Source organism: Takifugu rubripes, chromosome 22, assembly GCF_901000725.2.
Source record: "Takifugu rubripes chromosome 22, fTakRub1.2, whole genome shotgun sequence".
Taxonomy (NCBI): Eukaryota; Metazoa; Chordata; class Actinopteri; order Tetraodontiformes; family Tetraodontidae; genus Takifugu; species Takifugu rubripes.
In genome coordinates, this window is record NC_042306.1 from 5125374 (window position 1) to 5141605 (window position 16232).

Here is a 16232-nt window from a genome sequence, read left to right on the forward strand (position 1 = left end):
ATTCCCATGCCAGTAACCTTTCATAGTTCACTGGCGAGGACTCGATTGAAGCTGAGGTCTGTTTCTCCCCCTAAACGGGCCCTTCCTGTCAGTTGATTAATAGCAAAGGCGACTTTCTCAACCTCAGAGGCCAAAGTGTGTGGTTGGGGACCAAGGAGATGGGAGTTAGATGTTACTGGGACTTGGATGGAGCGGGCAGGGTCGGTAACATGAAATCAGTCTGAAAGGAATACTAAAAAGTCAGATAAAAGTGGCCACAAACTTTCAGGCAGGGAATGTGTGTAGAGCTGAGGTTTGCGAGTTGGAAGGATGGTTGGGGAAAGAGTGACAGGTGTAACAGATTGTCCTAAATGTGGTGCAGCAGGCTGTGACATTTTGAGCAGCTCTCTTGTCCATCTTTACACAATACAGTCAATAGTTTATAATAATTACTGAAACATATTTGAAGATTTCCATCTTGGTAATATATTTCTTGAAGTAAAGCACATACCTGAATTACATTTCTGTAAAGCCCTCCTAATTTTGTGGGGTGAGACCAAACAATGTCATGCACTAACGAACAAAAAAAACCAGCATTTCACAGTGATTAGTTTAAAAAAACAAAAAAAAACCTAAATGTAACTTTAGTGCTGTTGGATGTGGAGCTCATCCTGACTCATCCTGTGATTAGTGCACAGCACGAGATCCCGGTGTCAGTGTAGAGCCATTTTGCTGTAAATGAATTCCCCAACCGGATGAGTCATGTCACTTTTTTTTATGATCCATTACCTTGTCTGAATGTGGAAGTTGTTTGTGGTCCCAGTGTGCTCGTAGTCGTGCACTGCCGCTGCAAAGATCATGGCGAAGATCTCAAGCTCAGTCAACCAGTGCTGGAGGCAAAGGAAGAAGAATCAGGAGAACAAGGGGTGGTGAAGTGTGGTGGCGTGGATGAAGGGGAGAGGGGGGTTAATAAGAGATGTATACAGAAGTATGAACAGCGTTGAGGGGAAGTGACAGGATAGAAAAGACAGAGAGGGAGGTTGGAAGGGCAAGTAATGAACAAAAGAAGAAAGAATGGACAGAAATTAAAGAAGAGAAATGAGAAGCCAGGGAACAGAAATGGGAAAAGAGAAGGGAGGGAACGGTCCATCACATCATAAAGATGTAAAAGAGAAGAGTTGCGCACAAAGAGTCACAGAGAGGAATACATTACAGTCAGGGATGAGATGAGACAAATGGGAAGGAGAAGATAGATGAAAGGTCAGTAAAACAGAAATGAAACTTTCGATAAGACGGGCTCCACTGACAATCACATTTTGAACTGTCAGATTGTGAAGCATATTATCCCAGATGCATCTATCTATCTATCTATCTATCTATCTATCTATCTATCTATCTATCTATCTATCTATCTATCTATCTATCTATCTATCTATCTATCTATCTATCTATCTATCCTAATGAATTTATGAGCTCTCGGTGTGTGTGTGTGTGCTTGTGTGTATCATTACAGGCCCTCCTTGTGTTGTTAATGGAGTGGTGCTAGTGGGTTGAGTTGGAGCAAGATGGCCGCACCCTGAATGTAGTTACTCATGGGGTCTTACTTCATGAATGACCTGCTGATTGTCGATTTAATGTAGTCTGAAGGGTCTGTGAAATGACAGATGCTGCTCTCCTGCTCTCCCAGGAGCCTTTGCTTCTAGCCGTCATGCGGTTTACTCTGTGAGGCGCTGCCTAAACAAACACACGGCGTCGACAGCTGTCGGAGCCGACTTATTAGGGTGATTAAATAAAAATGGTAGGAGTGAGGGCAGTCGGCCCGGCTGGCTGGTTTGGGGGCTGAACCTAGCAAGACTGGTCATTTTTTCCCCCCCTGTGGAATGAATGCCCTAAAGTCTCTCCAGTGGAAAGGCCTAAAATATAGGCCATCTGATGGAAAATAACAGTGGCAGAAAAATTCTGAAGAGAATAAATGAAGTAAGGCTCCGGCGAGAATTCAATGGCTGAAATGTAATTATGAACAAGTTTTTCCTTATAAAAATGTGTGCTGATGTTCTCGAAGCCTGCCCCGAGCAAAGCCTTTTTCCATGAAAGGATTACTCTTGTTTATAAAGAGGAAAAAACATTGAAAAGGAAATCAGAATACTGTTGGGATCAGGCGAAGCTTTCCGACTTTGAGCCAAACAGTGTGTGACAGCGTGTCTGGATTGTGTGATTTTTTTTTTTTAACAGATAGGTATACAGTACAGTTCAGTCTACTCACCACCATCCCAGTCTTGAGTAACAAGTAGTGCACGGTCTGTGTGACGTCGGCAGCATGGATCAGATTATGATAGGGGTTTTTGTGTTTGCTGTATCCAACTTCCAGTGCCTCAACAAATGACACCAGGGAGGAAATCGGGATCTGAGATCAAAAACAGCAACAGAAACTCAAATGCAAGCTAAATAAAATGAAAAAAATAAACTATGAAGACACATTTATTTATTTATTTATATTTAAAGATATCTGGGTGAATAGTAAATGCCTGCAGAGTCCTTGGGGGATCTAAAACTGATGTAATAAACCCAAAAATTGGGAATCCTACAGGGAACGGCATGCTGAGATCACATATTCATATCAACTTCATTTCATTGGCTCTTACATGCTGCTACTTTGAGTGTCCTCGACTACAAGAAGGAAGGAAATGAGCTCTGGCATCAGATCCTATGAAGTGTGTCCACCCACCCTCATATTATGGTACTTGTTGAAATATAACATCACAATTTACTTCTAAGAGTCATAAGGTGGAGTGTCCTCAATTCCATCGAGGGAAGCCCCAGTGAGGGGAAACGTGAAGGTTATTGTGGTTTATCCTGAATAATTCTGGGTTTTCTTTGTTTACATGGCACAGATCACGCCCAGGAAACCCCAGGCACATCTTTGTGGTTTTACCTTGAACCGGCTGATGAGGTCGTATCTTGTGAGCAACTCGTAGAATATGAACTTAAGGGCGTGGTCTCCGCTGGCCTCATTAAGAGCAAACACGTCGAAGGACCACTTGTCGACGTTCTGCATGTGTGTGGGGGAGAACATGAATGACATGCAAATAAGGTTCTTACTTCATGTCTGTTCTTCTGCAAGGAAGCATATGTTAATACCTTAAGCACAGATATGACAGAAGGCGGGTAGCTGAGTCCGACCATATTGGAGGTGCGACGGTACATCCTGTTTGGGAGAGATAAAGACATTGCATTTCCTAATTACGCCTTAAACAACAGCCTGGAAGTTTCCCCAGGACTTATTAGAAACCTTCAGAATGGCACACGTCAGTTTGAAAATGCAGCAGCTGCAAGTCTGTATCCACCCCCCTCCCATGCATGTAAAAGGTTTAAAGCTTTGTTGGAATATTCTCATTTAATCACCCCATGCAGCTGGAAAGCTGGGAATTTAGTGCACAATTGCTCTGGAACAGACAAGTCCAACAATTACCGATTCCAGTCAGAGAATATAATGCTTGCAGTTTTTAACTCTCTTTCCTGACTGACAGCTTCACCATTTTGATTTGCATCTTGCCCTTGCCGATCACTGGTGGGGATATCTGAAATCAGGATTCCCTCAACAGAGAGAGAGAAAAAAACAGATTAAGTAAGATTAAGGCTTACATGTTTGAAGCTTACTGATCTGAACGAATGCATGTTGCATGTTAGCGCGTGATAAAGCGCAGCCTTGGGGAGGGGTCCATGTGTAACCCTGAGTGATTGCACTTCGGCAGCTCGCCGAGGCTGTTATGATATACGACTGACACACAGGTGAAGTCATTGCAGGAGGCACGTGTATTTCTACAAGAGTGATTGGCCTGTACTACCTCGCTAAATAAAATAGAGACATTTAGAGTTTTTAGTTGCGTTATTCTCTTACCAGTCATCTATCCCATACACAGTGGGAGGAAAATATCAATTATAAATTTACTCCAGGCTGTACTTTAAAAGTGTACTTAATTAAATCATTTTATGATTTTTTTTTATTCTTTCACTGCACTAATTTGTCAGTATGATTTTTAGAATTAAGGGTTTATGTGAAGGAGAACTGCTTTACCGTCCATTATGGTAACTATTGCATTAACATGGTCCTTCAGAGGACACATTTGAGTAAAAAGGCTTAAGTTTGGCCTTGCTTAACGGACAAATAATGTCGCAATTCTACAATCACATAGTCCTTCTGCAAGGCCAAACAAAACATGTTGATAGCTTTGAGTGTCTCCTGGTGAAGGGTGACCAGTGATTGGTAACACTTTCTTGGAGGGAAGACAAAAGGTGGCAGATGATATCAATTATTTAATGCTGATGAACTGGTGCTATATGCATGTGTCTTCGTGCTGGGGGATTGCACACGATCACCTTTCCACAAATATGCCGGCCTGAACAGCGTGGACGATGCTGCGGAAGCGAGGTTTCTCTTCGTTGCGTCGCAGCATCAGGCCCATCTGGCGGGTGAAGGTGGAGGCCAGCCAGTCTCGCACCTCTGAAGGCACCGACTCTGACTGGATGTCGCTAAGCTCATCCTCTGTGTCCACCAGACGCCTGGAACGTTGAGAGAATGTGGTAAGTAACACAACAGAAGCAAATGTGTGGAGTTTAAAATTGTCAAATATTTATTGTGGATTTGTGAGGGATCAAAAGCAAATCCCAGAACAGTCCATCAAATAATATCCCTTCTTACGTAACATCAAAACATCTCTGGCCTCTTAAACAGCATGTTGGAGGCGTACTCAAATCCAATTCTGGGTCATAATTCTCCACAGCTACCCTGCTTTGTTGACAGGGGATCAAGAGCAAAGCCTGTTGGTCTCCACCAGCTGAACTGAATACACATTCTTACGGCAAAGAGAAAGATTCACATCATGGTCATAATCAGGAAGCTATGTAGAGTCTGTGCGGGATAGTTTATCACCCCGCATCCTGGACTGGTCAAACCAATGCTGGTCCTAATCTGGTGGGGAGGGGAGGGGCTCTAAATGATGAGAGATTTATATAATTTCATAAGCCTCAGGCATATCTCAGATTCTGGACCTGTGCTTGCCCAATCACATACTTTCATGTACACAATGTAGTCTGGTTTCTGACTTCAACAAAACTCAAACACTATGGTTAATTAAAAACAATGGAATATTTAAACTAGCCTGAGTAAGTTGCATTTAAGAAATCATAACCAGCAAAGAAGAACAGAAAAGAAACACATCCAGTTTCCCTGTTTTGCCATGTGGAGCTGCAGTGATTTGTGATCAGATTCATCCAGTGGATCTGTAGTAATACCACTTTCTGCAGCCTCTTTTTTGTATATTGCTTGTAAATCCTAAACAGAATAAAACACAGGGAAGTAAAATCTTTAATATTATACATATATATGGATATATACAGTATATATATATATACATCCCTCACACTTTACTGGTTACTTTCTGATTTGGTAAAGTAAGTATTTGTCCAAATAACTGAGCCAATGTTGGAAGGACCACAGTTCGGTTTGATTGCCCCTCTAATAATAGTCATTTACATTACAAAGTGTCCCCTTTGTCAGTGTTGTGTTGTTGATCTCAAGGAATTCTCCATTTTCCTGCGGTAGTTAGCTTGTAAGAAGGCTTCCGATCTCTTACCGCGTCTCCTCGATGTAAACAGATTCCAGCACCGATGCTGCATACTCCAGGTTCTTCTTCAGGTCATTGAGGGAAGCCTCTCCTCTCTCCAGCTGCTTTACCAGACATCTTAATCTAAAACAGGGATTCAACAGCCATTCAGTAAATAGAATTACTCCCTGGCCCTTTTGACATGGTAAATTAATTGCGATTCTTATTGAATTAATCTGTCCATGTCTTTTTCCTTTACTACACATTTTTTCTGGAGAGATTTTTTACTCTATTCCATAAAAAATAAAATGATCCCATTGTTTTGTGTCACTGTGTGCCAAAAGGAAAACTTAATGCAGTGTCATAATTTAGCAACCAGAACACCGAATCTACTCATTAAAAAAACTGGGGGGGGGGGGGGAACAACATTTCATCACAAAGACATAAGACACAACCTGTTCTGATCCAACTCACCAATTAATGAAGTTTAATGAGACCTTTCAGTTTCAGACAGTGATGTGGTTTCTAGTGCTCCATTTATAGTTGTTTAAAATGATCTCCTGGAGGTCCACAATGGTTTGGATTACACAGAATTTCACAGTACACCTACATCTGATGAATGTTGTTTTCATTTTTTTCATTACAGGGTGAGAAATGGAGTCTGTGTGTTTAGAATTTTGATGCTTGACTATGAATTTATGGTGCCCAAATTGATGATGATATAACTCTGGCTGTAGTTTATAATGACAGGCCTATCTATATACATTATGGACACACTAATGTTGATTCTACAGAAGTTCCTATTATATTATAACAAATTTAAGGTGGCATCTGACCATGGGAAGTGAATAGACTTCACTGCTATTATGTGAAATGATGAAACTATTTCTAAGAGTATTCTATAAATTATGTTGCACAAAATTTAATATCACGAGATTGAAGTCCACGTTTGCTATTCAACAACATGCATGGAGACCGAGATGGCCAACATTCTTTGGTCTTGCATACATTTTTCTGCAGTCAAGGGCACACAGCAGTCAAATATGTTGCTGAATAACTAAACAGAGAGGTGACACGCACATTCATTGATTGCATTCACTGACACCCATTTTACATAAAAGCTTCAAAAAAATATAGGGAAAATATACTATACAAACTGTGCTCTTCATAATGAGGTGACATACTTCACTTTATTTCTGTTTAAAATTTGCTATTTCTTTGGACTAAGGTAAACTGAAATTAATATACTACTACTACTACTATTACATGCTAATCAGGTTTGAACAAACAAGTGTGTAGATTTGATTAACTGCATCATCTTCAGGCGGTCTCCTTGCCAACAGCATGTAACGACAGCCAATGAGACGCACCGGATCAAACATTACAGCGAGCTGAGCAGAGAAAGAAGAGAATCCAACTACTGCTTTTTAAATATAATGTACAGGTTTATTCATTTTAAAAGTTAGGCTATACGTAATTAATGTTTATTTGTAATTATTGTAATTATTATGTTTCATTTTCATGCCAAAAATATCTTAAAAGATTATTAATGATAATGACTGAATGAATGTGGTGGATTTATTTGATTTCCATGACCAAATTTCCGCCAACCAGATGTTCACAACTATGAAAGTCATTTTTCATTAAGTCAATTGTCAACAATCTGCTGCAAAAGCCATAATTTCCATGTTTCTGCCCAACATTGCTTAAAAAGAAGCCTTGAGCAACAAAGAAAGTGGCTCTGGCGAAGTTTCTGACCGTCATCGATCGTTGTTAAAGCAAAAGATCAACAAAGTTATGAAACCATATTTTCCAGATGTCGTACATTTCTGTTCAAATCTCTATTGATGGGCCTCCCCCCGCACCCCCCACACACACAAAAATATGAATTTCCTCTCCTAAATGCACGCAGACAACCTCAAGCCTGTAAACCAGGAAACCTTCGACTATGACAACTGCTTCTCATGCAGAAAATCTCTGCCGAGCTATTTCAAGGCGGTAAATGGATGCCGAGTACGCTGCACTTGTGATTTGGACGCACTAATGATGGTTATTAAGAACAGCTGTGTGCCAGCGAGCGATCATTCTTTTATGGAAGAGCTGAAAAATATCCAACCTCCTTCACGAGTTCCCCTTGTCAGACTATAATTCAGGAGATAATCTTGGACATCGTTCCAATGGCCAGTAACTTTGTTGTGGCTTCGCTAAATCGCCGCGACCGCAATGCGAGTATTTTGGAAAACGGCAACGTATTTGCTGCTATTTGAATGAAAATAGAAAACAAAGAGGCGCCAAAGTGAATCAGCATATCTGTCAACCGGGCGCGAACTGGATCATTTCACTTGCTGCAACTGTCAAGGGAGGCAACATGCTGAGTCAAGCCCAAAGCGACTGGGAAATTCACTTTAGATTAGAGGAAATGCTCGTAGGCCAGATGAGCAACAGTGTGCAATTTGCTTCAGCTGAACATTTAGTAGTGATGCAGTTGAGTTAGTTCACTCCCTTATTTCCACCAGCAGCCGCTCCCTCTGTATTGCTCAATCTTTCATTATATCAGTAAAAGTTTCACAGTAACATGAAATCCCAGTACTGTTGCCTGATGATCTTTACAATATACTACATTTAATCATATATTATTTGTGTAGGAATTATCTTTGTTATTCATATGCAGTAATAATATTATACTAACATACACTATATAATATTTATATATTAGGCTAAAATAATATAGGTTTATACACCATACAAGTTTGGAAGTCTAATCTACTGTGAGTCATACAGAATGCCATTAAATTCCTATGGAATTCCTATGGAATTTAATGGCATTTGTAATGAATGTTGCTGAAAGAGAATATAATACAGAAGGCACAAGCCAAATTTGAAGCAGCGTGAGCACACCAATTGACACACGTGGCCTGACACCTTCCAATAACCTTTCTAAAAAAAAAAAGATCAATGATATACACCAATTCTATCGGTGACGTGAGGTCGCATTTGGTTGGTATTTTCTCTGCCGAATCTCCGCTCTAACATGTGATTTTGGACAATAATGTTGTCTAGTGTTTTGGCACAGCACAGTTATCTGCAGAAATTCCCCTTAGAGCTTATTTCTGCAGGCAGCTATAGAGGAGATGGCTCCCAGAGGCTCCCAGACTGGAATTCAGCTCTTTGAGATGTGCTTCTCGCATGTCCCAATGTTATACCCTGCATGACATCTTAATACATTGTGGACAGGTGCAGCCGCATTGGGTCAGCTGACCTTCAAGGGCTCTAATACTAAATCAGAATGTGTTGATCAGCTACCATGAATGGGGGAAAAATGCTGCAATGCAACAATAAAAGCTAGAAAGAAAAAAAAGATGCACTGATCAGTAATGATTTCATTGAATTTTGTGTGGGAGTGTTTGCTTACAGACGAACCTTATTACAAAGAAGGAAAGAAGTATCATTGAGATTAGAAACCACAAATCAGTGAGAAAAAAAAAGAAATAGATGATCTGCAGAGCAGCTGTAAGATTCTAGATCAGCCGCCATAACAGTCACGTTAACATCCTAATACTACTGCAAAGCTCAGAATATGTATTTTAATCCCATGACTGTCATGTAAAAAAAAAAAAATCCAGTCTTAATATTTCAAATTGTTTCATGAAAGTGTTTTTTTCCCCCAGTGGCACCCATCCTTATATTTGGTCAGAGACAAAGCGGGACAAAGACACGAGCCTCCAGCTGTCTGCGGCTCTATGTGAAGATGAGGGATTTATTTTCTTTCCCTCGTAGGGCTGAGCAGAGAGCACAGATAGGAGATTAAGAGATGAATTTCAGGTTGAAAGCTATTCTCAGTGCCTCTAGCATTTTGGCCCCAGCTGACCTTTTCAAAGAGAAGAATTAGATGATAAATTAAAGAACAGAAGTGTCAAAACAACTGTGGTGTACAGATGTCAGTTCCTCAACAGCTGCTGTGATAACCACTTCAAAATATATGTGATGTGTAAAATGTTGATCACGGCAACATCGTATCTCTTTAATGTATGCAATGTTTGATGTAACATGGGAAAAAACAATCTGCATTGTCCATTTTTGCCTTGCAACAGTTAATGTCCATTTGCTACTCAGGACAAAGCAGGCGAGGCTGATTGAGCTCAGAGGAATCACAGCCCAACCAGCATGCAAAATCTGATCACTGCTCGTGTTCCGATGCCACTCCAGCCTGGAAGGTATATAATCAATGGTGTAGGGTCAATGTAATCACCCAGAAAGATTAATGTGTTTTCACGGAATAGCCAGGTTGAGCTGATAAGAGGTACGAAGCCTGTAGCAACATGATGACTCATTTAAGCCGTACATTCTGCAGCCTCTATCGTCATCTAGGGCTGCAGAGGAAAAGAGGCTTGTGCTGGGACATCCACACGTTCATTTCACGTTGCACCAACCTCTACCAAAATAATCGCCAAAATAATCAAAAGCCACTCTATTAAAGTTAATAAATCCTTAGTACCTGCAGAAAATAGACATAGCTTTTGTGTTCTATTACAAATGCTACACTTACCAAAGGTTCTATCTGTAGAGTTTCCACCTTTTTTCAGGGGTCCACATTTTTCTTTACAGAAACAGTTTATTTAAAAAATAAAAAAAAATAAAATCATAGTTCGCAGTCTGCCTTTTATAATGGTACAAATACATCACTACATCTTCAAATACATCAGTGCAAGAAGGTAATTGAACCCAGGGGAAGCTGGGAAATATCTAATAATTGCAGTTTTAAAAATCTCATTTGTTTCACTGCTAAGTTTTTTAATTTAGAAAAACGCCGCGTGTAATTGTGTTGTAAATCTTGTCCGATCTACAGCAGCAACTGGGGAGAGGTTCATTTCAGTTAACTGGAGTTTGTAGTGTAAAGGAAAATTGATCTGCACGAAGGTACTTCTCCAGGCTGACATCGTTTCTGGCTGTAGAAATATCTCTCAGTCAATAAGGCTTCAGGTGCATCGGCAGGCTGGTTGGAGATAACCAACGAATTCATAGAAACATCCACTTCAGCAAAATCACTCCTTATTCTGGGTGAGTTTAAACCTCATGTCAAGCCCCTGAAGTATTCAAAGTGCAGCCACAGTGGATGTAACATGCGATCCTCGAACAGTATTCGCTACAGCATCACAGAAGTTTTATATCTTTTCAAAACAAAGCCTTTACTGTGGGTGGTTACAAGTGACAGATGTGACGGGGGATCAGCAGTTGGCTCAATGCAGCCCACTCATATCAAAATCTGCCATTTACATCCATTTTTTGAATAACAATTAAAAAACACAAACAATATTTTGTGTCAAAATCTGCCCATATTGAGAAGGAAAGAACACAAAGAACAACCAAAATATACAGAAAATGGTCAAACATCATTTACCTCTCATTATTGCTTTAAATGAGTCACTCACTATGGGTATCTAACTTCATGACAGATTAAACAACTTAATAACAGTTAATGTATTTATTTCTGATTTATTAGCTATTAAATGAAACAGTGGCTTCAAGTCCAGAGGCTTGGTTTTGCAAAATATTTTCCTAACATGCTTCAGGACCGCTGGATATTTGGCTGAGGTAGCAGCAAAATGGCCAATTAACTTTTGGGTTATGACTGGAGATTGGGTTTGTTAGATAGAAACCTGTGATGGCGTTCAGCTTCATGTCAGGCTAAAGATTATGTCTTACAGAGAAACGTAGCCTCACTTATCTCCCGATACGGCCATGGCCACACAAGGATGCTCATGAACATGTACATTGCGGCATCAGCAAGTTTCAGTCTGTACAAAGTGGCTGGATGGGAGGCAATGGGCCATTTGGCACCAGTAAGCGCTGGTGTTTGATTTGCACGCAGCAAAGTCATCAATTTAAAAGGTTAAGCATTTATTTTCTATTTCATCCCGCTTGAGCATGAAACTGCCAGACTACCTATGAAATAAAGCTCCATACCAATACATTTTTGCTAGAACCCACAGACTGTATTTTAAGAGCAATTTTCAATATCCACAAGAGTTACATAAAATCTTTTATTAGTATTACTTTTTGTAACAGCAAAAACCTATTACAAAATATTAAGGTGCTACAATATTATTTTATCTACAACAATGAGCTTGGGGATTGGAAAGTATTGTAAAAGCAGAATTCTAAATGCATAAATAATAAATGTCATTCGATTTTGAGTATCTGCTGATACTGAGTCCTGATGCGACACTTTGGCAATGCAACAAAAAGAAAAAGTAAAACACCTCCAAGTTTCCTCTTGAGGGTTTTTAAAAATGATCATTATTGAAACAACGAACAGATCAATACATCACTATTGAGTCCTACTTACAGCACCACCTAATGGTGACAGGAAGTTACTGGCTTTAAGGAGTACACCTGAAATTACGTTGTTAAACTGTACATAGATCGAAAGTGGTGAAGCATTCGGTACTATTGGATTATAGCAGACATTTACCACGTTTCACTTAATAATTCCAAACATTTGATGACATTTGATTTGCTCTTCTGATCTTGCCCTATATATTCATTGACAATGAATATGCACCATAGAGCCTTAATGACACAAGTCAACTTTATATTTTTATGCTTCGACTCTCTGGAAAAGGTAATGTTGCAGTCATGAGACATCAGTGATCTCCATCTTTTCCACCTGATTCTGATTGTTTGAAACTCTCGTGATCGAGGACATTCCAATTTATCACCGTCCCAAATAGCTGCAGTGTGGAAGATGCTAAGTATGTTAGCAAAGTCGCATATAAGCAACAGAAATGATGTGATTTGTGATAAAATTCTGAAGTATCTGAAACAAAGCCTATAATTCAGCCCGGAACAAAATTAGACTACAGGAGGGTCAATGCCTTGTAAAACCACCAGGAACATATTTTATTAGACAGTTTAAGTGTATCAGAAAGTCTCTGTAAAACCTCATTCTAAGCCCTTATAAAACCGACCTGACAAGGGCAGAGATGAATAATTTACTTTTCAAACAAAGGGTGTCATCTCTACTTAGTCAGACTTGCTTTTCACTGATAACGTGTTCCCCAAGCAGAGAACCACAAAGGTAGAACCCTATAATTCATGTCCTCCACACTCATTGCATGTTCTTCCTGGGACAGTTTCAACCATAAAAGGACTCTATGTACTTTTTTCTTCAGAGTTTATGTTTCCTGATTTTATGGGTGGTTAAAATGCCTGCAGTCCCCTCTTTTACCTTGGTTTATATCCCAACTATATTTTCAGCACCCCAATTGTGTCCCCAGCAACAGAAGAAGGCTGCCAAGGCTGATCTATCATTTGAGCTTCTTGGCATTCATGTAAAGGCAGCCAGATGCTTTTTGTGTGTGTTTCATGAAAAGCATATCCCTTGTTCCCTTGGTTGAGCTGGTATAAACCAAAGCCAGCATCCCAGTCAGTCCTGTCATACCCACTGGGCATAATTTACCTTATTTGATGTCCTATTTACTTGTAGGCTTTTGCTGAATGACCAATTATATTCATCCAAAATTGAATTGTGGATTAAAAGGCTGCGATGATAGCAATACTAAACGAAACCAGTAGGTGGCCTAATCTAAAGTATATGAGCCAAAAATAAAGATGATTTATTCTATGTTTTTATGATAGATGCTCTTTCAATCTATTTAATGTGGATGTATACCAGTCCAAACATACATGAAATGTAAACAGGCATGACCATTTATTGTGGTCACAGATGATGGTGAAAGAAAAGCAGGTCTGAATAAAACCTGAGTTCAAGGCTACATAGACGCCAATGTCTAATGCATCACATAATTAGGGTTTTAATGGACTAACTAATGATGGTAATTGTCTCCCTTTCATCCGAGGCTTTCTTGGCATTATGGGGGGAAGGGTTTTAATGACTTTGATACTGAAGGGATGAGCCAGTATCTAAACAGGAAATGGGGGAAGCCCAGATAATGACATTAAGATAGTTACCTTGTGTATTACAATATCATTGCTGAGTAGAGCTGATGAAGACCCATTTCTTAATTAATTAAAAGCAAACGCTAAAGGCTTTCAAATTATAATCACAGACACAGATAAAAGATCACTCTGATCCAGAACCGATAGCGATACACACAGATAACAGTGACTGTGGAGGACCCTGATGGAAACATGGGACAGTGCCAGGCCAGATAAGTGTCCACCTGGAGTTACCATCAGCCAGATGTTTCTGCCAGGTCATTTGGGTAGAGCATTAAGCTGAATATGAAAAGAAAAGAGAGAACAACAGTCCCAGGCACACTGTGCTGCTTGCAGCACAGCTGTTCTGGCTTTTTTTCCCCCTGCACTGCCATGGCAACGCAACATGTAAGTGTGAAAAAATTTTCACGGGCAGTGGTCAAAATGCTTCTGAATTAATGTGATATTTTTTTCCTTAGGATGTTTTTTTGTTGTTGTTGGCAGTGAATTATCTAAAGAGAGACAAAGCACCTACAAGCAAGTGTTTTGTCACCACCTCATTCTGCTTTGCAAAATATGTACATGGAATCGTCCACTTGTTCTCGAACTATTCAACAACGAGGCCCCTCAGGCTGTCGTTAACTGCTGTTGGTATCCAAACTCTCTTATTTGGCCTCATGCACTTAACAATAGGTAACACACTTGGTCCTTCTTTTGGCCACATTTGTATTTTATACACTCTCGAAAAAACACTTTCTGATTGCAGATTTTTGTTTATTAATGTCATTTGCTGCTCCCACTGGACATCACTAGGGGCCAAAACACTTACAGTAAATGGTGATTACTAGATATAGTCTTACACAACAAGAATTATAATGTGTTAACAAGAATGTGGATTGGACAGCTTTGTTTGGAAAAATGAATATATCAATGGATGCAGAGAGTCTTTGTAGAATTTCTTTTTAAATAGCAATTATTTAATTTTTTTTAAATGTGGCTTTTTCCACAATATTACTGCTTTGACTTTTGCTTTTAAACTGATTTACTAGTTAAAGAAAGTTCATCGGCAATTTGGTTTATTCTACACAAATAAGTTAGAGTTTTAAATACTTGACAAAACGCTTGTGACACAGGAAGATTGCTGAGTTCATTTCCCAATTTGATGAACGTTTGGATTAAATTGGGTTTATCAGCCACTACGGTTGTCTTTTTCTCTGTCATACTTTGTTAGCAAAAGCAATCGAGTAAGGCCGGTCTATCAAACATCCCCAGTGCAGTCGCACAGTCTCTGTTAAAATGCAAACACTGTTATTTTGAATTACAGAAACCTCGGTGTGCAATCAGTATTTAGATGCTTCACATAAATGAACCCAACTGCAATAATATACACCATGGAGCTGGAGCTCTTTGAATGCTAACAAGGGGGAATTCTAAACATACACAGATGGAATATTTTCAGCTCTCCACTGAGATTCCATCTTTTTTTTTTTTTTACAACATATGTGTCAGTATGAACTCCAATTGCATTGATGTAACACCATTAACAAAGCCATATCGAAGTCCCCACTTCAGCGAATAAATACTAGCATTTGGTAGCTTAGGATGGCACTGAAGTCAATATTGTAATCACCCTGTGCTTATGAGCTGAAATTATAGGAGAAATCGCACTACATTCTTGCCAACAACTTCTGGTAGCACCTTCCTCTTATAGGTTTACCATTATAAGATAATGTTTGGCTTAATTACATTTGAGTGGACAAGCACAAAAATAAAAAAATACAGGAAAAAACCTGTGTAAATTGCATCTATTTGTGGAACATAGTGCCAGTCAGTAGACTTAACCTTATTTTATTTTTCCAGTGCTCACCCCATGTCAGAGCTTCAAAACAATGTTATCACTGCCATCAGTTCTTTTCCAAAAATCTTATAATGTAGAAAAAGATTTTTGAGTGTTCATAATTACCATGTTGGATGTGTTGCAATGCCTAGTTTGACAGGCTGTTGAAGTATTCATTCACACTAATACTTGAATATATATGCACCTTTTACAGCCCCTCGCAACTGAAAACACGATTACAGTTGTAAAGATCTTTAAGTATTATGTCGTCACCTGCTGCCAGAGCCTGTTCATTAATGCTGCTCCTTGGCTTACAGTAAACTGTGAGGAACATTAGGCAGCTGCCCAAGGTCAAATGGATGTAATGACATAAATGTTAATTGCAGCGTTGCTTCAAAAAGACTATTCAGACTTGGTAAACCCTAAAATAACTAAGGTAATTCGTTTTGCAATTGCATAAGTGGCCTTCTTAAGGATCGAAAAATAACACACAGCCCAGAACAACCTGTTGGTTAAGCCAGGTGGTGTTATTTAAAGAACTCATGTTACTAATTACTAATGGAAGTTTTAACTATGTGTAGTTTTGTATTGTAAGGGTAGCTTTTAAAAAAAGTAGCAGAACAGCCTTAAATACTAAATTCCAGCTATTGGGTGTTTGCGCAATAACATAACACTGGAATAAAGTGTCAGACGGGTAGAGGAAGCAAGCTGGACCAGTGAAACAAAATATTCACTGCCATTCATCTGCCAAATCAAGTGTTCAGTAATCCTCTCAGCTAATAAAACACATGAAAACACATGAACATTCTGCTTGGTTTACAACTGAACCTCTAAACTATGTCATCTATTTCCTCTCTTCACATGCAGACATCGAA

The 16232-nt window shown here is 39.4% G+C and overlaps 1 protein-coding gene across 4 annotated transcripts in view; it reads right to left on the bottom strand.

Annotated features, from left to right (window-relative positions):
- The window catches only part of pde1cb (phosphodiesterase 1C, calmodulin-dependent b), a 60149-nt gene that overhangs the window by 11707 nt on the left and 32210 nt on the right, over window positions 1-16232 (bottom strand). For all 4 annotated transcript variants that reach the window (XM_029831378.1, XM_029831377.1, XM_029831379.1 and 1 more), the window contains 6 exons: window positions 5613-5726; window positions 4357-4539; window positions 3118-3184; window positions 2912-3028; window positions 2243-2383; window positions 769-869 (listed from right to left, as the gene is read on the bottom strand). In XM_029831378.1, the coding sequence (XP_029687238.1) occupies window positions 769-869; window positions 2243-2383; window positions 2912-3028; window positions 3118-3184; window positions 4357-4539; window positions 5613-5726 (723 nt within the window). The remainder of the gene's footprint in view (window positions 1-768; window positions 870-2242; window positions 2384-2911; window positions 3029-3117; window positions 3185-4356; window positions 4540-5612; window positions 5727-16232) is intronic.